Genomic DNA, 24,668 nt, shown 5'->3' with positions numbered 1-24,668 from the left:
GTGGTCTGGAATCAAGATAGGGACAAAATTGCTTTAAGAAGATGCTAGGTAATTTGATTAGAAATTAGTGATAAGGAAGCAGAAAACAGGAAGATTGGGAAATTCTGGGGCAATCTGCTAAACAGTGTTGAACCACACCTGCCTTGACCTTTACTTATTTTTACAGGAGTCTTACACATATAAAGACCCAATTACAGAATTTGTTGAATGCTTATATGTTAACTTTGACTTTGATGGGGCTCAGAAAAAGCTGAGGGAATGTGAATCAGTAAGTATGAGTTTTTTACTTACAAATTTAAAATCCTAAATTTTTGGATACTTTAAAGTTAATCTTGCAGTATCTTCATTAAAATAATGAAGTGTAATTATAACAGAAATATGTTTGTTAATCTTAAAATGGCCTGAATGGCTTGTTTATTAACCCTAAAATGACTTAAATGGCTTATGTTTATTAATCTTAAAATAGGAATGTACTAGAATAATGACTTTTTAAATGTTATTGCCATGTGTTTATCCCTTCTGTGAGGAAAGTTTGTTAAAATATTGCAGGTAACTTAAATTCACAGATATATCTATAATTCCACATCTTACCTTGAATGAGTAAATATAATATTTCATATGTATAAGCAAAGTCACTTTGAAGTGCAGTATATGGAGTGTTTTTAATTTTGTTTCATAGGTGGGCTTATCTTTAGAATTTTTCACATGGTTGCATTTGACATTTGTGATAAACCAGTCAATTCATTGTAGTTACGAGTTTTATAACTGCAGTGCCTCCTGTTGTTTAACAACTGTGGAAGAGTTAGATTATAGTTGTTTTCAATAATTAGTTTACAAGTTTGAAGAAACCAAACTAAGAATTTTACCTGCTAAATGTAGTCACACTTACTAGATTCACAAGTTACTGGTCATCAGTTTCATCCTTTGAACCAAAATTGTAGCACAAAATGGGCAATTTTTTAACAAAGATTTTATTTCTCCCAGAAAAAAACTGATGATGCAAATATCATTCCCTGGTGATTTTCAAACATTAGATGGAATAGAAAATTAGAATCCAGATGGTAATTTGTGTTTTTTGTAGTCGTTTCATTATTAAGGTAAACACTGGTATATATTCATTATGCTAAATTTCTAGGTTTTGCTGTTAAAAGACCTAGAGGGCACTTAGTTGCTGTTCTTGAAGTTAAAATGTTCTCTTTTAATTATATCATCTATGGCATAGGAGCCACCTTTCGCATTCTTTTCCTTTCTGATTTCTAAGTGTACTTAAGGTTACAGAAATACTCAGGGCTTTAGTTCATTTATAACTGTTTTAAATAGTTGGAAAAGATTATGTTATCCGCTCTGATTTACGTAGAATAATGGATAGTACCAAACTTTGTTGTCAGAAGGCTACTTTATTACTTAAAGTTATCAGTAGAACAAGAAAACATAGCAGTTTTTAGGTTTTTATTTTGTAGCATTCTTTTACTACTTATCTAAGTCATTAAAGATTCGAAAACAGTATTCTAGAAAGTGCTGTGATATAGAACTCATGATATTAGAATGGAAAAATAAAGTAGACAAAATATTTGATTCAAGTTTCAGGCAGTTGCTTGTCAGCATCATTAATTTTCGTTGTATTTGTACATATAGGTGCTTGTGAATGACTTCTTCTTGGTGGCTTGTCTTGAAGATTTCATTGAAAATGCCCGTCTCTTCATATTTGAGACTTTCTGTCGCATCCACCAGTGTATCAGCATTAAGTAAGAACACCGTGATTTGATTTGTATTTTCTACTTTAAAATTCCTGGAAATTTCCATTTATTGTGTATTTACACTTAATAGAATTCCAGTTAATTGGATTTTTATTTACCTTTGCTTTCAGAAGAGCAATGAAACAATTTGGTAATTTATTTAAAAACCTAACTTTTGCTGCAGGCTCAGATATTTTTAGCTTGTATGTGTATGGCATTTTTCAAAGTCCTAAGTTGAAGGCAATATATGGTTGTCAGTTACCTTCTTGAAGTATAAATACTGTGGTACCTTTACATGAGAAAAATGAAGTAAACATTTCTAAAATGGTTTTCAACAGCAGTTCAAAGGAGATAACCATTAAATCGGAAATTCTGTTGAAAGACCACTACATTTGGTAGACCTTTCCATTTAGTTTGTATTATTTAATTACATATTTGAATTCTCATATAGTAAACTACTATTACATCTTAATATGTTGTAAGATGGAAAAATTATGATGAATTTTAGTTTTAATTTCCTCTGTTCTGTGAGAAAATTACTGGGAAAAAATGTGAAATGTACATAACCTATTAGAAATAAATTGTACACATTAGAGTTTTAAGAATAACTAGTACCCTGTGGGCACAGAGGAAGTCAAACAGGAATGTTTAAAAACCTACTGCTTTAATGTTTGCCTCTGAGGAATAGTGCGTAGAACAAATTCTTTTTCTTTAATGCCATTTGTTTTGCTTATCCATACTTGGCTGGCCTAATTTTAGCGGGTTGTCCATTGAAGTGGTTCTCCAGAGTTAGAAGGATAGTATAATTATGTGATTTTTCCTATGGGAATTGAATCCTTGACTTCAGTTTTATTAGCACTTTACTATAGCTTGCAGACAGGATTTTTTAAACCTGATTCTCTTACAAATTACGTGAAAATTCCTAATACTAGTGTTGGTTGTGAAATAAAGGTATATAGGTACATAATATGTGGGGCTCCGGTGGACAGTGGGTAACTGAATTCTTGGATTGTTTGTTTTTAAGGTTTGTAATTAGAGCTTATGAAAGAGGGATATTAGTATTTTGGTTTCCCTTATGGAATTTTCTCCATTTCTCATTATAATAAGGTCATTCAGGAGTTTTTGGTCCAGAACTGATTTAGCTATGAATGCTGTTGTGGGCCTTTTGAAAACTGACTGTTTGTTTTTTTTTTCATCTTTAGCACCTAGCATACTAACTTTGTAGCAGCTAATATTCTTTGTACAGTATAGTGTGAGAGGATACAATATAAATATTTAAGTAAATTTCTTCTGCTCTTTGTATTAGTGAACTTGGCATTTTTGTCTATAATGCTTTTCTGCTTTGGTACTTGCTTCCAAGGTCAGCAAGATTTTTTCTAGCTCTTTTCTTTTAACTCTGCAACCATGGATTCATTATTTTCTTTCTTGGGATTTAGTTTATTATCTTTTATCAGTGAAATAGATTAAGTATGTGTCCTCCTTAGTGAAGAGAGATGTGCAGCTCAAAGAAGTTTATAGAGTGGGAATGTTTCTATATACTTTTATGTGGCATTACCTAAGAATTTTTCAATTTTTTTTTCTTTCGGTGTAGATTTTTATTATTTCCTTGATCACTGTAGTTTTCTGCTAGACAAAAATCTACAAAACATTTTCATACTAAAGTCCTAGTGACTTTCCAGAGTCCAAAAATATTTTTTTTCTAGTAGTAGCATTTTCTTTCGCTTCAGTTCTTCGATTTTTTTCAAAGTTTTATTAAGATGATTAAGAATACATAGATCAATAATGTGTGTTTTTCTTTTTCTTTCTTTCGTCTTTTTTTTTTTTTTTTTTTTTTTGGAAGCAGAGTCCTACACTGTTGCCTAGGCTGGAGTACAGTGGTGCAAACTCTGCCTCCCGGGTTCAAGAGATTGTCATGCCTCAGCCTCCCAAGAAGCTGGGATTATAGGCATGTGCCACCATGCCCAGCTAATTTTTGTATTTTTAGTAGAGATGGGGATTCACCATGTTGTCCAGTCTGATCTCAAACTCCTGGCCTCAAGTGACCCACCTGCCTTGGCGTCCCAGAGTGCTGGGATTACAGGCGTGAGCCACTTGTGCCCAGCGTTTTTTCAAATACTGTGGTAGAATTTTCAGTCTGAAAGAAATCTTAGGGATCTTCTAATCCAACAACAGAGTTACTTTTCAGTAGAATTTTATGTTGTGATGGAAATATTTTATATCTGAAAATGTATTTATATGTGTTCAGTAGGGTATACTTTAAAGGTGGCTCACATTTCAAAATCTTGAAGCATGGCTTCCAAATCTCTGTGTGTGTGCTGGACTTATTTTCAAATGCAGTATTGTGTATATGAATATATGTATTTATATATGCATATAAGCCGATCAAAGCAGAGCCCATTCGCCTTGCCTATCCTATAGCTCTGTTCAGCTTTTCTCCTGACTACTAGGACACCTCTTTGGAACACAGTTTTACAAAACACTGACTCAGAATAACTGCATTGTTATGTAGCCAGAAAACTTAAGGCTTGAGGACAGTAAGGTGCTTAGGTCTTGATAGAGCCTGGACTAATAGGTATCTGACATTGATTGGACTGTACCTCATTATAAATTCCTTTTTTTTTTTTTTTTTTTTTGAGACGGAGTCTTGCTCTGTCATTTAGGTTGGAGTGTGGTGGTGCAATCTCTGCTCACTGCAGCATCCACCTCCCAGATTCAAGCGATTCTCCTGCCTCAGGCTCCTGAGTAGCTGAAATTACAAGTGTCCACCACCACCACACCTGGCTAATTTTTATATTTTTTTATTAGAGATGGGGTTTTACCATGTTGGCCAGGCTGGTCTCGAACTCCTGACCTCAGTGATCTGCCCGCATTGGCCTCCCAAAGTGCTGGGATTGTAGTAGTGAGCCACTGTGCCTAGCCTATATATTCTTTTATATTGTGAACAATTTATATTTTTAGAAATGTCAGGTTTAGATTAATTTGTCATTTAGTGTATCAGTTGAGTCAGAGGATAAGGATGAAAACACTAAGTCAGTATAACTCTGTTTCAGAATCGCTGTAGAATTTGTTTTACAAACCTCTTGTAGCCACCCTAACCCTTTGAATCAGATTTACTGAGTAGGCTATGCTATGATTTGCAGCAGGGCTGCTGTGCTGTATCTTGAGGGTGGTTATTCTGAAGCACAGCCAGAATGAAAAACCACTGCGTGAGGTCACCATTTTTTTTTTTTTTTTTTTTTAAAGATGGGGTTTCACCATGATGGCCAGGCTGGTCTTCAACTCCTGACCGTAGGTGATCCACCCACCTTGGCCTCCCAAAGTGCTAGGATTACAGGCGTGAGCCACCACAACTGGCTAGGTCACCAATTTTTAAGGTATGTAATTACAGCCTGCTAAAATGAGTGAAAAAAAATCAGTGATTTAATACCTTTGTTGTCAAATGAATTAAGAAGGTAAGCTTCTTGATGTTTTTAAAGATGCTTTAATGGGTTAGAAAGACAGTGGCTGGAAATAATAAGTATTTATGTTGGTACTTGATAAATATAGCTAACATTTTAATTTGGACTCCAAGGACTTGAAATCTAAAATAATGACTAACAAGATCTCAAAGTTACCTTTAAACAATACATAGGAAAAAAAGTACTTGTTCTCTGATCCCGAGGTTTTAAACCTAGCTGTACATTGAAACCATCTGGAGAAGTAAAACAATGAGAATTTAAGCTTAAAAATAATAGATTTCCTGGTTTCGTCCCAGACCTTCTGACTCAAAATATCTGGGATATAGACTTGAGAATCTGAGATTAAACTTCAGGTGGTTCTTTTGCAGTCAGCCTTGGGGAATCATTGCTGTAAATTAGTGATTTTGTGGTACTGACAACACATTAGAATCAAATGGGAAACTCTGCATACTCAAGTAATAAAAAATACTGGATGACTGAGCCTAACGGTTAAAAAACAAAAACATTCTCTGGAGGGAGACCCCAGTGACTTGTGTTTTCAAAAAGATCCTCCAAGGGATTTTGATGCAAGATCTGGCTCTTTTTTAAAAAAAAAAAAAAAGTTAAACTTTATTTTGAGATGATTTCTATCAGCTTTAAGAAATAATAAAGAGACCCCGCCCTGTGTTCTTTACTGTTTCTCCTATTAGTAACATCTTGCAAAACCACCGTAAGATACAGCAACCAGGATGTTGATGTTGATACATTCAAGATATAGAACATGTCTATCACAAGGATCCTTCAAGCTGCTCCTTTATAGTGGTATTCCATTCCCTGCCATCTTCTCCTTAATTTCTGGCAAACACTCATTTGTTCTCCAATTCTATATTTTTATTACTTTAAGAATATGTAAAACATTTTCTAAAACTTAGTGTTAGCTTCCTAAAAGTTAAATATGGTACGTATCATGATTAAGGTGTAATTAATTAATAGCAACCTAACTAGTAGTGTAGCTCTCCAAAGAAAACATTACAGATGTTAATGAGTGCCTCTTTTGGCCAAACACAGAGTAGAAAGAAAGTTATGAGTACACTTTCAAAGAGCTTAAAATCCAGAAGAAGCAGCGGATATTAAATAAGTAGACAAATAGAAAACTACAAATTATTGAAAATATTTGTAATTTTGGGAAATGTCAAAATTTTATATTTGAAATTAAACATTATTGAAAATATGTCCGTATCATTCTCTAGTCACTCTGCTTTGAAGAGCAATGAGAAGAAAATCAGATAGGTTCAGTGAATCCTGATAACTCTTTAAATGGAATTATCTTTAAACTCCAAACTAGACTTTTTACACTGAATACTAACTGTGACAAATTATTCCATTCACTTGTTTATGCTGGCTTATTTTTACCTCTAGTTAAAGTTATTTGATGCTTCTGTCTTTTGGGGGATGGGGGAGGGGAAGGATATGTCTCAGCTTTTTTTTTTTTTTTTTCCCACCAAAGGACACATTTCAAATGCTGAAAATAGTATTATAAAACTCATAATTGATTATTAAACAACTCCATTTGTGGTTTAGAACATTCTCTGTTAATAGATTTCCTGACTGAATGCCTGTAAGCACATGTGATAATCATAGCTTTATAAAAATGCATATTAAGAATTTTTTTATATAAGCCTATAGATATGTAGGATAAGTTACAAATCTGTTTACCATAAAGTATGCAACATCTGTCAAAAAAGATTACTGTGGTGGGGTTTAATTTAGTTTAGCTGAATAGTTTTATCAGCTATGGTATGTGTCTGAAATTTAAAAGCTGTTGTTCTAAAATAATTCTTGGACCAGTTTTCAATTGTAGATAAAAACAAAGTATGGAAGTAATATTTTGAATGTATATGATAAACATGTTGGAGCATACATTAATATAATTTCCCAGTGGGGCTTTCTTTAAGTTTTGAAGTTATTCTACTTTGCTTATTTTGTTAAGTTACATTTTAGGTCTTAATATTTGTTACCTCATAATAATTTATATTTAGAATTACTTACTGATAGTTGGCAGAAATAGAAAGGTATGTTTCCAGATGGAGATAAACAGTTTCAAAGGCCATTATCATTGCATTTTTGCATTATCAATAAGATTTAGTTGATTATAAGATTATAAAGAGATGTTGGGAAGTTCAGTGAGAATTTTCAGTTGTCCCATAAGGATTTAGCATTTCTCAGTTTTCTCCTATTTTCCTCGCAATCATACAGTTAAACAGTTTGTACTTAACACTTAATCTTTAATTAGTTATCTTTAATTAGAAAAGATTTGGATTACTTTTCTTTGGATATGCTGAATAGTTGGCCAACAGTTTTCAGTAAAAACTAGACCAGTGGTTCCTATATCCTAATTGTTAAGTCAGCAGTATTTTGAAATAAATTGTGCCATCATATAAAATTTGGAAAGCCAGGTTATTCAAAGAGGTAATTAATAAGACAGGTGAAATATAGGTTCCCCAGATCCTTATTTTTCCAAGTCTTTGTTAAGAAGACTTTTGGGGGATGGGAGAGGGGAGGGAGGATGGTGGCTATGGGACGGTTCAGAAAAGGAAGACCATTTAAATGATTAGGCAGTGAAAAACTGACAGAAAATCTAGAGTTGAATCAGTTCCCTAAATCAAGACATATATCTGTGTCCGTAAGTGGGATCTCTGGTATTTTTTACTTCCTGAAAACAAAAAAGTATTTCATTTTGTGCTAGAAGTATGAACATGTTTAATTAAATTGAACTGAGGATGAGTTGTTTTGGTTTTTTTTTGACTATGGCTTTTGAAGTAGCCCTTAAGAATTCTCTGCATATCTTATTTAACATATTCGATATTGTGTTTTTTGTGTGTCACTTGAGTAGGAGAGCTACTTAGGTTAAAGATATTTATAAGGGATTTACAGAACATATTTAAATATCTACCTTAAGCTGCCTACAGACAAGGTTGAGATTTTTAATGTAATCTAAATAATCTAGAAATCTTGGCATTCAAAATGTGGATTGAACTAGGTAGGTATTTTTCTCAGAAATTCTGCATGTTGTTGGATTTTGTCTTTTAGTTTGTTGATAAATTGAATTATATTCAGTAACATGAGGTAAGCATTTTTGTCTTTTTTTTTTTTTTTTTTAATTGTTTTTTAAATTTTTTTCCCCCAGCCACTAGACCACCAGGGGGGCAACTTTTTATCTTTTAAGTTTTGATAGGACATTACACTTTTATTTAAAAAATCTGTACTATTCTGTATAAAATTGCTAGATTGGAAAAGAAGTGTAGATTTTGATTATTTCTCTTCATAATTTTTTGCTTTTTGTTTTTCTTTGCTTTTTGTAGAGACAGGGTCTTGCTGTGTTGCCCAGGCTGGTCTCAAATTCCCTGGCTCAAGCAATACTCCTGCCTTGGTCTCCCAAAGTGCTGGGATTACAGGCCTGTTAAATACTTAGTTTCTTTTACTTTGTTTATTTTCATGTTACTTAAAACAAACTAGACTAGTTCCACATTCTTTAATTCAGAGTGATAATCAATAGCTTAGATGAACTGAGATGCCATAAATAATATACTACTATTCCTTGACCCTTATTTCAGGTTTTTCTTTGACTTGATTCACTAAGTAAAGGTCAACAAATAAGTGATCAACAAGAACAGTGCAAAGATCCTACAAAGTATGGATATACAGAAAGAGGGAAGATAGAGAATTCTAGTTGGAGTTATTACATAAGGTGGAATTGTCTTGTCTTTTTTTTTTTTTTTCTTGGAGACAGAGTTTTACTCTTGTCACCCAGACTAGAGTGCAATGGCATGATCTTGGCTCACTGCAACCTCTGCCCAGTTCAAACGATTCTCCTGCCTCACCCGCCGAGTAGCTGGAATTACAGATATGCACCACCACGTCCAGCTAATTTTGTATTTTTTTGGTAGAGACAGGGTTTCTGCATGTTGGTCAGGCTGGTCTCAAAGTGCCGATCTCAGGTGATCCACCTGCCTCGGCCTCCCAAAGTGCTGGGATTACAGGCATGAGCCACTGAGCCTGGCCTGCTTTTTATTTTTTATGGAGACACAGGAACTTGTTGATCTTGTTCTGTCACCCAGGCTGGAGTGCAGTGGTATAGTCATAACTTACTGCAGTCTCGAACTGCTGGGCTCAAATGATACACCTTAACCTCTCGAGTATCTGGGACTATATGTAGGTGCAAGTTACCAAGCCCGTGTGTGTGTGTGTGTGTGTGTGTGTGTGTGTGTGTGTGTGTGTGTCTATGTGCACATGTGCACAGAATCTCACTGTGTTGCTCAGCCTGTGTGTGTGTGTGTGTCCATGCACACGTGTGCACAGAATCTCACTGTGTTGCTCAGACTGGTCTCAAACTTCTGGCCTCAGCCTTCTAAAGTATTGGGATTATAGGTGTGAGCCACACATCCAGCCTAGAATGGAATTTTCATTCTACTGTCTTAAAAATCTAAGAGTAAATACCATTTCCTTAGATAAGCTGTTCCCAAATCTCCAGCTTAGAACTGGTAGACCTTTTTGCATCTCACATAGATAGTTCCTTCCACTTCTTCTTTTTCTTTTTTTTGTTTTTTTTTTGAGATGGAGTCTCACTTTGTTGCCCATGCTGGAGTGCAGTGATACCATCTCAGCTGACTGTAACCTCTGCCTCCCAAGATCAAGTGACGTTTAAGTCAAGACCCCCTTGACTTAAACTCCATAAAGGCTGGCAACAGAGGATATTTTGTCAACAGCATGTAACACAGTTTATATTTTGTTGAGTGAATGTTAGCAAAGGAAAAGGATTGGTTTGGCTGGCATATTTATGAAAGAGAATAATGAGAACTTGGAAAATTAAAAGTATTGAAAGGAATTTGGGAATAAACTGGGTGTAATAGTACCCCTTATCCAAGGGGTATGTTTCAAGACCCCCAGAGGATGCTTAAAACCACAGGTAGTACCAAACCCAATACATACTGGGTTTTTCCCTTTGCATACATACCTATAATAAAGTTTAATTTATAATTTGAGCACAGTAAGAGATTAACAACAATAAATAGAACAATTATAACAAAATGCCAGAATCACTACTCTTGTAATTTAGGGCTGTTATTAAGTAAAATAATGGTTCCTTGAACACAAGCACTGTGATACCAGGACACTTGATCTGTTAACTGGGATAGCTACTACCACTGATGGGTGGGTAGTGTATACAGCATGGATATGCTGGACAAAACAATGATTCAAGTCCTGGGTGAGACAGTAGGACAGCACAAGGTATCATCCTACTACCCAGAACAGTATACAATTTAAAGCTTACCAATTGTTTATCTCTGGAGTTTTCTATTTAATATTTTCAGACTGGGATTGACTGCTGATAACAGAAACCAAGGAAGGTGGAACTACAGATAAGTGGGAACTACTATAGTTGGGTTGTAGAACTAATCTGGTAGCTATGTAAGATAGATTGAAGAGACTCAAGAGGTAAAGTAGTTAGAAGACTAAGAAATAGTAATGGAACCTGAGCTAGGGTAATGGCTAGAATAATCAATCAGACAGTAAAAATTTATTGTCTTCTGTGTACAAGGCATCATGCTGCTAATTGCTGTACATAATGGCAATGAATGAATGAGGACGATACGGTACATGCAGTTTGTTTACATGTATACAGTTTACCTTGGAAACAGATACTCATTAAAACCATTACAAGTGACTAGAATAGGAAACAGTCAGACAGTAAATATTTATTGTCTCCTGTGTACGAGGCATCATGCTACTAATTGCTGGACATAATGGCAGTGAATGAGGAGGATATGGTGTGTGCACTTTGTGTGCATGTATGCAGTCTGCCTTGGAAGCAGATATTCAATAAAACAACTACAGCAAAAATAGGTGCTATGAAAGCACTCAAATGATGTATCACAGATGGGAGAGGTGTTTTAGGAAGTTTATGGAGGGTCTTGTGTTAGCTGAGACTTGATAGTTTCAATGAAGATAAAAGACAGTGTGTATAAACACACATGTATACATGTATTTATACTACATACTCTTGAATATTATACATGCATATGTAGGTACTCTTCCATCAGCTGAACTGACAACCTACTAAGACTGGTGTGTTTTTAATTCTGGTAAATTAAGCATTGCAATGGCCTTCTTCAACCTGATCATAAAATTGAAAAAATACAAAATGCAGATTGGTTGATATCAAAGAGTATTTTACATCAAGACCTTCATGGTCTGGTCCTTTCCCTCTATCTCTTTTATCTGAAATTCAGTGGCCATATAGGCTATATAGTATATAGCTCCAGGGAGTGCCCCCACAGTTTATAGCATAAACATACACATTGCCCCTGAGTTTTACTTATGTTTTTCCTGAGATTATACTTATAACTGATGCTCCTTATAGTAGGTTTACTTTTTCAGTAGCTTTTGGGATACATATGGTTTTTGTTACATGGATGAATAATATAATGGTGAATTTTGAGATTTTAGCTCATAACTTTTAGCTCCCACTTATAAATGAAAACATAAGATTTTTGATTTTCCACTCCTGCAATACTTCACTTAGAATAATGGCCTCCAACTCATCTAAGTTGCTTCAAAAGACATTGTTTTCTTCCTTTTGATGGCCGAGTAGTATTCCATGGTTTATATATACCACATTTACTTTATCCACTTGTTTGTCAATGGGCACTTAGGTTGGTTTCTAAGTGAATTTTGAATTGTGCTGCTATAAATATGTGTGCAAGTATCTTTTTCATGTCTTTTTTATACAAAGGTTTACTTTGTATAACCATTACATAGTTGTCCCTTAGTCCTTGGGTGACTTGTTCTAGGACCCTCCTGGATGCCAAAATTCATAGATTCTCAAGTGACTTAAATAAAATGGCAAAGTATTCGCATGTAACGTATACATATTATCTCATACTTTTAATCATCTCTAGGTTCTGTTAAAAATGTAAATACTATGGGCTAGGCGGGGTGGCTCAAGCCTGTAATCCCAGCACTTTGGGAGGCCGAGGCGGGTGGATCACGGGGTCAAGAGATCGAGACCATCCAGGCCAACATGGTGAAACCCCATCTCTACTAAAAATACAAAAAATTAGCTGGGCATGGTGGCGTGTGCCTGTAATCCCAGCTACTCAGGAGGCTGAGGCAGGAGAATTGCCTGAACCCAGGAGGCGGAGGTTGCAGTGAGCCGAGATCACGCCATTGCACTCCAGCCTGGATAACAAGAGCGAAACTCCGTCTCAGAAAAAAAAAAATGTAAATACTGTGTAAACAGGTATTGTATTGGTTTTTCATTTGTATTATTTTTGAATGGTTATTTTTTATGGTTTGGGTTTCTTTTCTTTTTTTTTTTTTCCCCACAAATATTTTTTATCCATCGTTTGTTGAATCTGAGGATGCGGAACCTGTGGATATGGAGGGCTGACTTTTAATATACCCTTATATAGAGGAAACATCATAAAACCTTTTTAATCCCTTAGAGCATTACTTGTTGAGTATCTGGTATAAATGTAAAGTACTGTTCTAGAAGCTGGAGGATTTCTGTAAATACAGAATATAGTATCCTCCCCTCAAGGATTTTACAGTCCAGTTAGTGAAGGGAATAGGTCATGCATAGTACAGGTCAATAGGCAGAAGCATATGAACGAATCAGACAGTAGGGGTCATGATATGTAAGAGAAGGGTGATCCAGAAGTACCAAAAAGTCTCTGTGCAAAGAGTGAGTCAAGACTGTGTACACAAAACTAAGTTTTTGGGCCCAGTTAATTAACATTGCTGTTTTTACTTTTTCATTAGCATGTTGGCGGATAAACTGAACATGACTCCAGAAGAAGCTGAAAGGTGGATTGTAAATTTGATTAGAAATGCAAGACTGGATGCCAAGATTGATTCTAAATTGGTGAGTATTATGTTAGCGATGCTGTATACTGTCAGTTCCTGATTTTACTTTTAGGAATTCCTAACTAGGACCTTTTATTACCTCCTTTAATAATTTATTTTGTTTAAATGTAAAACAGTTCTTTGAAGGCAACAGCAGCCTTATATTTTTTTCTTGCTTGGTAAATATTGTCATCTCTATACAGTGCATTAAAATATATGCAAAAGTTATGTCATGCTCATTACTTACTGAAAAAGTTATTAACATTGTAGGATCTGTTTCCCTGTTTCCTTTTAGGGTCATGTAGTTATGGGTAACAATGCAGTCTCACCTTATCAGCAAGTGATTGAAAAGACCAAAAGCCTTTCTTTTAGAAGCCAGATGTTGGCCATGAATATTGAGAAGAAACTTAATCAGAATAGCAGGTCAGAGGTAAGAACTACACATTTTCTATTCTGTCTGGGATTTAGCAACCATGTAATTGTTACATGAAGTTTGGAAATCTGTCAATGAGTTGTAGCTGATTTTGTTTTTCCCTTTAAAGGTATGAACATTTTGTTTAAGAAATTACTTAACAGAGATGAATTTTTTCTTAGCTGTATTATATGGATTAAACATGGAAACTGAAAAAGAAATTGTGTTCTAGTTTATTATAACTATTTTTCTTTTGCTTTTACTCTTCCTGTGTGACTTCATTAACTCATTTCCTCAGGGTTTTCAACACATCATTTTGATACTGGCAGATGATAACTTACATATGTAGCCCTCTTTCAAGTGTTCAAAATGTGTATTCTTTCTAAATCTAAAGAAACAGTTATGTAAAAATGTTGATCTTATTATATGTATTAGTCCTGATCTTATACAAATTTCATTATCTTTCATCTGATACTCATATCAAAAATTAATCACCCATTTTGGTAGAGACCCTGCATACTAGATATTAAAGAAACTTGAATGACCTTATAATTTTGGAATCCTAAACTATCTTTAATGTTGTTTAGACATTATGAACATGTGTAACTGGAGAGTGGGAAGTCATTAGGAAACAGTTGTGGGATATGCAGAAACCCTGTTTGACTGAAATTTTAGAACAAATTTGTGTCCGCAGAATAGTCCTTTAGTTTGAAAGAGAGGATGCATTAGAATGCGAATTGCATACTTTAACCATGTTTGGAATAACTGAGCCTGGTAAATAACTTTCATATGAGGTTTTTTTTCTGTATGCTTCAGGATTTATTTGTATTTTTTATTGTTTTAGTATTAATGATACTGTTATTGCTATACATTTTAATTGGCCAAAAACTATATCAGATAATAATTTTGATAAGTTTGTTTTGTCCTCAGTGGAACATCCGACATCTATCTAGTGATCACAGGAGTTGAGATCTTGCAATGGTTTGGCAAGAGTGGTGCTAAAGTAAACGCTTTGTCACTTTCTTCTATGTTAGTTTTTTCCACAAGTATTTTCTTTTTACCCTGTTGATTTCTTTTTGCATATTTTAGGCTCCTAACTGGGCAACTCAAGATTCTGGATTCTACTGAAGAACCATTAAGAAACAATGAAAAAACTGTAAAGGAAAGATGATATAATAAAATTATTATGTAAAGGGTGACCTACATTTTGGAAACAACATATTGAGTATAAATTTTGAAGAATTGGAATAAAATTGACATATGATTCATTTTATCTTGCTGTCAGTTTTCTTGCATGTGCAAGTTTGTGGGGTTTTTTCTTTGTTTTTGTTTGTTTTTTACTTTATTTTGGAATAATTATATATTCAGAAGAAGTTTCAAAAATAGTGCAGAGAAGTCCATGTAGGCTGAACCCAGTTTCCCTCAACTTTTTCATTTTATGTGACTGTGGTACAGTATCAGAACATTGTATCAATGTCAACATTGATGTATGTGAATCTACACATGTAATAAAATGGTATGTGAATAGCTCCATACCAGTTTATTACATGTGTAGATTTATGTACATCACTGTAGCCAAGAGAGAGAACTATCATCATCATGGTCTCCCTTATGCTACGCTTTTGTAGCCATACCTACTCCCAACCAGCTCTAACCCTAGGGATCACTCATCTATTCCTCATCACGATAATTTTGTCATTATGAGAATGTTATATAATTGGAATTACATAATACACAACCATTGAGATTAGATTTTTCATTCATCACAGTCCTCTTGAGAGCCATCCAAGTTGTCATATATATATGTATACACACACACACATATATATGTATATACACATATATGTATACCCACATATATATTTGCATCTACACACAAAATCAGTAGTTCATTTCTTTTTATTGCCAAATTGTATTCCATGGTATTGATTTACCACATGGTTTAACCATTTACCTATTGAAGGATATTTTAGTTGTTTCCAGTTGGAGACCATTTGTTGCTTAATTTCTTAAAGTGGCTCCTCAGTCACTCACTGTATAGTTGTGGAGACTAGGCATGAAGGTTGAATTTTATAAGTGTCTCCCTAATTGTTAAATGCAAACACATCCTGTTAACTGGATACTTGAGGCATTTAAGAGATACAAAGCCCTCATGGGGTCTCTTTTACATAGAAGTGGCTTGATATTTCACTTTGGTTGTTGAACTGACAGCTAGTCAGATGACAGAAACTTGTCACTGTTCTCAAGGAGGAGGTTAAAAGATAAAAAGATACATATATATTGTTCTTTTATTTGATATCTGATCAGGCCACCTTCCATATTCAGTTAAGTTTGGAGACTACAGTAGTTAAGTTGCATCTGCCATTGAAAGAGCATGGAGACCTCCCAATACTAAACTTAGCATGGGGGTCTATAAACTTTTTCTGTCCAGATATTAAGTCTTAGGCTTTGCAGGCCATATGTTCTCTGTTTTAGCTATTCAACTCTGTCATGTAGCACAAAAGCAGCCTTTGTATGTAAATGAATGCTTATGGCTGTGTTCCTGCAAAACTGTTAACAAAAGCAGGCCAAGGGCGTTTGACCTGCTGTGGTTTCCAACCCTTGGCTTGGGGTATTGGTGCTTCTAAGCTTTAGTCTAAGGATTCTGAAACTAGGAAGATTATTGGTTAGGATAAGCCAAGTGCTAATTTTTTATTCATTTGTAACCAGTGTTATGAAAATGTTAAGTATAGGACAGGAAAAAATACAGAAATATAAAGAGGACTCAGTACAAAATGGTGCCAACGTGTGGCGTCAGTAACAAGACAGAACAGACTCTCCATATTTGTAGCAGCTAATTCCGTGAATTATAAGTTCCAATCTTTATTAAATAGAGCCGTAGTTATACAGAACTATATAAAATTGCATAATTACTCAGGCTATGTGTAATTGAGAAAGATGTTCTCAGTTGAGAAGGAAGGAAACAAGACCTCCTCTGTGTTTCCTTCTTCACCGGTAACCAAAGGGCCAAAAGTTATTACCTGGTGACATCATTAATCACCGCTTAAGACTATAGCTCAACCAAGCCACATTAATAGCTAACAAAGGTTTCTGGATGATTACATAGCTCAGCAGTTAAAAACAGTTATTAAATATGCCCTAGTGGACTAGTAAAAGCCCCAGGTAAGAAGAATAGAAAGCCAATAGTAAGTATTTGTTGTGTGTCATAGGAAGCCAGTAGTATTTATCACATGTCAGGCTTTTTCATGTCCTCTGTTTCTCTAAATAAGGAGAAGGAAAGGAGCCTTAACATTTAAATGCCTTGCTTAAGCCTGGAAATACTAAAATTTAGGTGATATTATTTATATATTATTGATGAGGAAGCATGCTCAGATGGTTACCTATGGCAGGAGTCCCCAGCCTCTGGGCTGTGGACTGGTACTAGTCTGTGACAGCATTTGATTCTCATAGGAGCGTGAACCTTATTGTGAACTGAACATGAGAGGGATCTAGGTTGCACATTCATGAGACTCTAATGTGGCCTACTCCCCATCTGGGGATACATCGTCTTCCATGAAACTAGTCCCTGGTGCCAAAATGGTTGGGGACTACTGGCTTAAGGCAATATGTAGCGCAAGTTAAAGTAAGGAAAACACTCTTCAGTTATATCACACTCATCTTCCTTACATCATTCCTTGTTGCTTTATAATTTGAAATTGCAAAGAGTTAAGGGATACATATTTAGTAGGCTGTGTGAATGGATCTTGATCCACCAAACTCTAGGTCTTGCAGCACCATTATCTTCCAGTAAGAGCAAAGGGTACTCTATTTTTCTGCTGGTATAATCACTGGATACTAGTGGCCCCTTACACACAAAACCTATTGGAACATAGAAATCTCTGAAGAACATCTCTTTGATTTTTCTTTTTTCTATTTATACTCTGCTTCTTCAAAATTATATATTTTATTAATAATTAATGCTCACTTCTACTAGTTTTTTCTTTTCACTTATTGCCACTCTTTGAACTTGGAAGATGATGCCACTATGGATCACTAGTATTAATGAGAAAAAAACTACATACAACTAATGGCTATTTTTGTACATTAACAACACTTTTTCATTGTTAAAACATATTTTTTAAGTTTCCATAATAAAAGTTACTTGATTTGGGGCTTAACCTTAAGTTTTGATAACAGGTAGACTGTTCCAGTAAAGTATTGAGCACCAAATGAGTACTTACTAATTTTTTTTTTTTTTTTTTTTTTGCCATTTTGTAGCTAGTACATCCTCCTATGTGTTAGCAGCTTTTATAAACACTTCAAAGAACAGCATTCATGAAACAAGTGAAAAAGAAAAGTTGCTTTGAGTCCTTTAAAATTTTTTCTATGCATTCACAAGCATATGTATTTATCCTTTTAAAATATGAACTATACAAAAGTATATGCAAATGTCCAGTTTTTTTTTTTTAAAGAAAAAATGCATTTGCCCAATACCAGTACTTCCTTTCTGAGCTTAAGAAATAGAATGGTCCTAGTAACTGAAGAACCTCTGAGCCCCTCAGTAATTGTATTTTCTTCTTTGCCCCTAAAAAGTAAACACTACCATAACTTTTGTTTTAATAATTTCTTTGTTTTTATTGCCTTATCGCACACACACATACACATATGCATACCGTATAAACACACCGTTGACCCTTGAACAACAGGTTAGGGATGCCTATTCTCCAGTAACCCAAGAATCAAAAGTTATTACATGAAGTCAAAAATCGGTGTATAACCTTACAACTCCCGCAAAGCAACTAATAGCTTACTGATAATTAATTAACAAATATTTTGTATGTTATATACTGTATTTTTACAATAAAGTAAACTAGAGAAAAGAATGAGGAAACAAGGAGGAGAAAATATGCTTAATATTCATTAGGTGGAAATGGATCATCATTATAAAGGTCTTCATCCTTGTCTTCACGTTGATTAGGCTGAGGAGGGGATTGGTCCTGCAATCTCATTGGTAGCAGAGGAGAAAGTGGAAGAGGTAGAAGGGAAGGCATGAGAGATAGGTACACCTACAACCTTAAGGAAACATTGTAATTCGACTTTTTTGGTTTTTCATTTCTCTAAAAATATCTGTATGTGGTACTCATCCTTTTTCGATCATTTGCTGTAGTTTTTAGTGCCTGTATCAGAGGGGTCTATGCTATAAACGAAGTCAAAAGCAACCGTGAATATTCGGAAGCCTTCTGTCAGATACCTGACTTTAATTTGTGTTCTGGCACTGTTGGTTCTACATTGGCTTATCATCTGGTGTGGTTCAGAAACACATCTTCATCAAGTCGTGTTCTGTTAATTCCTATGGTATGGTGTCTTAGCTCTTGAATTTCTCCAATAGCTGTATCTTGAAACCCTCTGCCCCCCACCTTTTTGCCATATCCATAACCTCTTTCATGATTTCCTTGATTGGTTCTGTTGTAAATCCTGTGAAGTTTTCCAGAACATCTGGACATAGTTTTCTGCAGCAAGAATTTATTGTTTCGGGCTTGATGGCTTTCACGGCTTTTTTTTTTTTTTTTTTTTTTTTTTTTTTTGGTAACAACAATGGTATCTGCAGTGGTGTAATTCTTCCAGAGTTTCATGATGTTCTCTCCATCTGGATTGTCTTTCACAGCATTGGCAATTCTTTCCATAGAGTAAGTACCATGTGCATGGAGCTTTAAAGGTCCTTATAACCTCCTAATTGAGAGGCTGAATTAGAGATAATGTGTTTGGGGGCAAGTAGACCACTTGAACACCTTTAATGTTGAGCCTACAGATTTCTGGTTGGCCAGGGGATTGTCAAATATCAAAAAAACATAAAAGACAGTCTCTTACTGGCAAGGTACTTTCTGAATTCAGGGAAAAAGCATTAATGGAACCAATCCAGAAAAAGGGTTAAAGTTGTCCAGTCTTTCTTGTACAACCAAAAGACTTGCAACTGGTGTTTATCCTCCGTTCAAGCCTCAAGGGTTAGCAACTTTATTGATAAGGACAGTCCTGATCATAAATCTGACTGTATGTACATAAGTCAGTAGAGTCGGCTTTATTTCTTGCTGCCTTAAATCCTGGTGCTCACTTCTCTTCATTACAAATAAGTATACTTTTTTCAAGAATAGGACAGTTTTGTCTGTAGTTATAAATTATTCATGCAGACATTCCTTCTCTTCAGTGATTTTCTTAGTGTATGGGAACTCATCTGCTGCCTCTTGCAGCGGAAGCTGCTTCTCCTATCTTGACACTTTTTAAGCCTGTCTTCTTTAAAATTATCAAACCATCCTTTGCTGGCATTAAATTCTCTAGCTTTAGTCTTTCACCTTCCTTTGGCTTTAAGTTGTCATATAATGACCACTGTCTGGAATCATATTAGACCCTATGACTATGCCTTTCTTACAACAATTCTATACCCACATAAAAACTGCATTTTCAAAATGAGATAAAAACGTATTTCACAAAAGTACAATATTTCTGTACTTGCTTGCATAGCTGCAGCAACTGCTTCACACATTTTCTTTCTCTCTCTCTCTTTTTTTTACAGTAGTTCATATGCTAGATTCATTTATCTTGGAATGGCTAGCAATCCAGCTGCACACCTCAATTTACAGCATATATCAAGCAATTCAACTTTTTCTTGTAATGTCATGACTTCTCTGTTTCTTTGGATTACTTCCACTACCACTCGTGGCATTTTGTATGGGCTCCGTGGTGTTATGGTTTTGCACTAAACATGAAAAACATGAGAACCATGAAAGATCACTTTTTATGGCACTATACAATTTACTGGAGAGATGAACTGCTCACACAGAGATAGCATCACATGGCGTTTTAAGTGGATACTCACAAGACCTCACTGCAATAGGAACAGGGCGTGGCTATGAAATTATGAAGTGATACAGTATTAACTACAGTTAATTTTATGCATGTGTGGTTTAATATTGCATGTTTACATTTGTTTACGTTTCTCTTGACTGGGAATGGGACTATGTCTATAAGTGTGTAAGTTAAAATTGAAAAATTTTAACTTTTTATAATAGATTTGTTTGTCTGAATTTTATGGTAGTAAATGATAAAATAGACTAGTATCTACATATTTTTATATATTCTTGACACCTTTTTCTTAATTTGGTCAATATTTTTAGGCTACATTGTTGCCTGAGTTTTTTCAAATTGTGGTGTGTTCAAGAGTTAATTGTAGTTGGTCAATTCCTGTCCTAGACTGTCATTTTCGTTTATGTATGCTATCTGTCTGGTTCACTACAGAGTCGCTAATGTCTGGCTCGTATTAGGCCCTCAATAAATTACTGAATGAATGAATCAGTGAATGTTCAGAATGGCATAATGGAACAAAAATTGGACTTGAAGGTGAAAGATTAAAAACTAAATGTATCTTTCATAAAACTTAAGTTTTCTTTTCTTATCAGGTGATCATGACCAAAATCATATATTTCTTATTCTCTAATTTCCTAGTCTGTCAAATGGCAGTATTAACTGCTTTGTGTGCCTGGCTATTTAGGATTAAGTACCAATAAATAAATTTTAAAAACCACAAAAATCAAAAACATCACAGCTCTTTCTACATGAGTTCACAGTTTACGTCTGGAACAGACACATGAGCATGAGATAAAATAATAAGTACTACTGCAAGTGAAAACACTTAGACTTATGAAGTGCTTCTGTAAGATACATTTTTTAAATGGTTAAAGTCAGTTGAAGACTTGTTAAAATCATCAAGATACCGCAATGTATGAAAAGTTTCATAAAAATTATCTTTTTCTTGGTCTTGTTTCTGTTTTGGTAATGGTGAATGTAACAATGGAGAGCGGCAGATGCACTAATTATCTCATATGTTTTCCTTCCTCTCAACTTCCCAGTTGTCAAACAAAAAGCTGGACAGCATACAAAATTATTGGACTTAGAATCTTACAATATTCTGACCTTATGTGGTTTGCCAGCCTATGATTGATCATCACATATGACCACTGTTTGCTTTCTAGCCAGTGACTTTGTGAACAAAGCATAGCAGTACAGATATCCTCAAATACCCTCACTCACATACCTTGAAGAGGTCACATAGGTAGTCAACCCTGTTGGTTCTTGTGCCAGTAATACAAGAGCAATTGAGACCCTAAACTGTGTTTGCCTCAGCAATAGAGTCCAGTAGTAAAAACTCAGCCATAAAGACCAGCAGTAAGAAAAGTAGTCAAGGTCAGGGTCAAACTATCTGCTGGAGTGAAATGTTAAAAGCTTCCAATGAAGCTTTAATTAGACGAAAAAACAGCTCGCTGTTAAACTGTTTTGTGTTTCCCATGCATAATTTACTCCCATGCATTTTTAATTCTCTCAGTGATCAAACGTCTTCTGGAAAAGTGCTAACTTCCTGGAGAGGTAGCACAAACACTGTTATGTTTCGTTAATTTTTCATCTCATTTATTTAATAAACAGTTTGACTGTTAGAATATGCAAGAAATAACATTAATCTAAGGCATCTCCTATTTTGGTTCTAAAACCATGACTCTTGTGCTGACTTCCATTTAGTCTGCTGAGACTGGGAGAACAATGCCAGATTGATTCATTTTGTTTTTAATTGTTGTAAGGACCATTGAGGGATAAGGAGAATGTTGTTTGAATTTGACGTTTTGAACTGGGAAACAGCTTGGAAACGTAGGCACAATTCCAGGTAAATAAGCTAAGTATACTTATGTTTGTATGTATATGTAAGTCTAATTGCTTAAAGGTATACCTCTAAGATTCCAAATTGATTGATGCTAGAAGGCAGTTGTTTGAGGACCAGAGGCATGGCTTATGTACAAAGTGATATGGAAAAAAATATAATTGGATCATAGAAAGACAGTGTTATTTAATCAGGATTTGAAATCTGGCAGCTTTCCTAGGAGAATAAAATACTATTGGATTGCATTTATTTGTGGACATCTTTTATCTTTCCTCTACATTGCCCTTAGGCACTGTAACTCCCGGAACAGAAGGCATAATAATAGTTAACTTGGTAGATACCTACTTGTTCACTCTCCATTCATTCATGCAGGTAGACAGGTGATGTTTGGGAAGCATCAAGCTGCAGTCTGGCAGAAAGAACCTGACAGTGATTCACTCTTCTTTCCTATACTGAGGGAGTATGGAGCTTTTCATTTCATTTTAGAGACAAATGATCTGCATAGGAAGGAAATACATGGGTAGCTGTGTCTTTGTTCATTTGGCTAACCAGGCCAGAACTGTGGGTCCATCTCTGCATAAGCCACTTAGTGTTTCTCTACTCCTAACCACAGGTTTGCACTTGAACCTTTGCCAGCTGTTTTCCAAGTGCATGCCATTGGATATAAGGGGGACCTGAAATGAGTGCAGATAGGTCTGCTTAAAACCATCACAACTTTTTCAAACAAAACGCATAAAGCATGAAGTGCTTAATGGCAGATCAGAAGTTTTATCTTTTTGTATTCAAAGGTCAAAACATTTGTAACACATGCGCTGCTGTCAGAGTAAATGCTGTATGATAGGAACAAAACTTAAGCTGTGACAAACTTGAATATTAAGACTTTTGTTATCATTTTAATCTAAAAAATTAAATTTTTTGCTGACAAGTTAGTATAACCAGTCCTAGAAAATAGTGGTTGGAATGAGAATGATCTCATTGATTCAGAAATTGCCAAGAGGTCTACAAAACCAGTATGCCTCCTGTCTTAATAGAGGACATAATTAGAGAACATTCTTAGTTGTCTAGCTTTCTTGCCCTGGGATTTGTGCCTAGTTGTTTGAGGATTTGTAGGACTCTGATTTCCCTAACAATCAACAATCCTTTTTATTTTCTTTATATTTTCACTTTTAGTTAACATCCATCTATAATCATTTATATAATTTTAAATGATCTTGAGAACAACCTTGTAATATAAATCAGGCATTAGTCTTGAAGTTTACTTGGTTAGTCATTTGGTAACCTGTTTTTATCTGACCGTTAGTGACTTAAACAACTCTGAGAAGAACAGTTGACATAAAGTGAGGGGAAAAAAAGCATAGACCTATACTAACAAAATGAATTCTAAGATACTACATTCTCTTATTAGGAAACTGTGTGAAAGTTTAAATATCATTCATCAAAGTTTTTTTTAAAAGTTATACACTACCCCCACCCCCCCCTTCTAGAGTATCTAAGGAAAAAAGTAAAAGAACTCTCTCTGGCATCTCTGGACAGTTGAATAGACAAGGAGGAACTGTAGTCTTTTTTTTTTTTTTTTTTTCAGCTAAATTACCCTAAGAACACTCTGCTCCAAGATAGGAATGCCATGGAACAAGAGATGGTAACACAAGATACACCAGGAGACTCGAGGTTTTGTGTGTTTGAAACTTATATTCTACTATAATGACTAAATTGTAGAGAAGCAAAACTAATGTGTGTGTGTTTTTTTAAGATTTACCCAATGTTTTTTTGGTTCTGTCTTCTAGGAGTGAACAAACTCCTTTTGTTTTTTGTTTGTTTGTTGTTCTTAAATGTTCACCCTCAAATTTTATAAAACATTATAAAATGAGAAAAATTTAAAGTTATACCATATTCAAACTTTTAATGTTTTTATTATATGTATTTGCTCAAAATAGAAATGCCAAAAGCATATAAAGGTACAAAGTGGTATGCAGTTTATGTCCTACATAACTTCTTTAAATTGGTAGGACTATTTTTATCTTTCAACTTTTAATTTTCTTATGAAAATCAAGTAAATACAATTATTAGCTGAATAGCAGATGAGATCTCAGTATTTAAAAGAACAGATTTCTTCTCATAAACTTGCTTTTGATTTTAATTCAATAATAATTATGCTGGGTTCTTACGTATGACTGGAGGAAAAAGCATGTGGTTGTGTGTTTTGGCATGTGTTCCTCTAGATTTTTCAGTGATGCTCATGATAACCAACAAAGAAAACTTAGATTGTAAAGCCTTCTTCTATACCAGATTCTAATCATTGCTCTAAGAAAAATTTCAACACCTATTTGTTACTTTTGCTTGAAGATTTTATGTGTATACATGTTGATGACTTTTAGTGGTGAATAGGGATATGGAATTCAGAAGAATAAACTTTTGGAACACAATCAAATAATACCTGCACAATCTGTGTTTCTTTCTAGCCCTATTGCTGTTGCTTGAAAAAAGATTTGGGTAAGTAA

General features: G+C 34.8%; 1 protein-coding gene across 1 annotated transcript in view; it reads left to right on the top strand.

The window, feature by feature from the left end:
- The window catches only part of EIF3E (eukaryotic translation initiation factor 3 subunit E), a 49,804-nt gene extending 35,041 nt beyond the window's left edge, over positions 1-14,763 (top strand). The window contains exons 9-13 of the mRNA XM_010349271.2: positions 167-268; positions 1,636-1,745; positions 12,995-13,097; positions 13,374-13,508; positions 14,580-14,763. Coding sequence (XP_010347573.2) covers positions 167-268; positions 1,636-1,745; positions 12,995-13,097; positions 13,374-13,508; positions 14,580-14,618 — 489 coding nt within the window. The 3' untranslated portion in view covers positions 14,619-14,763. The remainder of the gene's footprint in view (positions 1-166; positions 269-1,635; positions 1,746-12,994; positions 13,098-13,373; positions 13,509-14,579) is intronic.
- The last annotated feature ends 9,905 nt before the right edge of the window (positions 14,764-24,668 follow it).

The sequence above is a fragment of the Saimiri boliviensis genome, chromosome 15 (assembly GCF_048565385.1).
Source record: "Saimiri boliviensis isolate mSaiBol1 chromosome 15, mSaiBol1.pri, whole genome shotgun sequence".
NCBI classification, from domain to species: Eukaryota; Metazoa; Chordata; class Mammalia; order Primates; family Cebidae; genus Saimiri; species Saimiri boliviensis.
The sequence above is the reverse complement of the archived record's forward strand: the minus strand, read 5'-3'. Positions and strand labels throughout refer to the sequence as shown.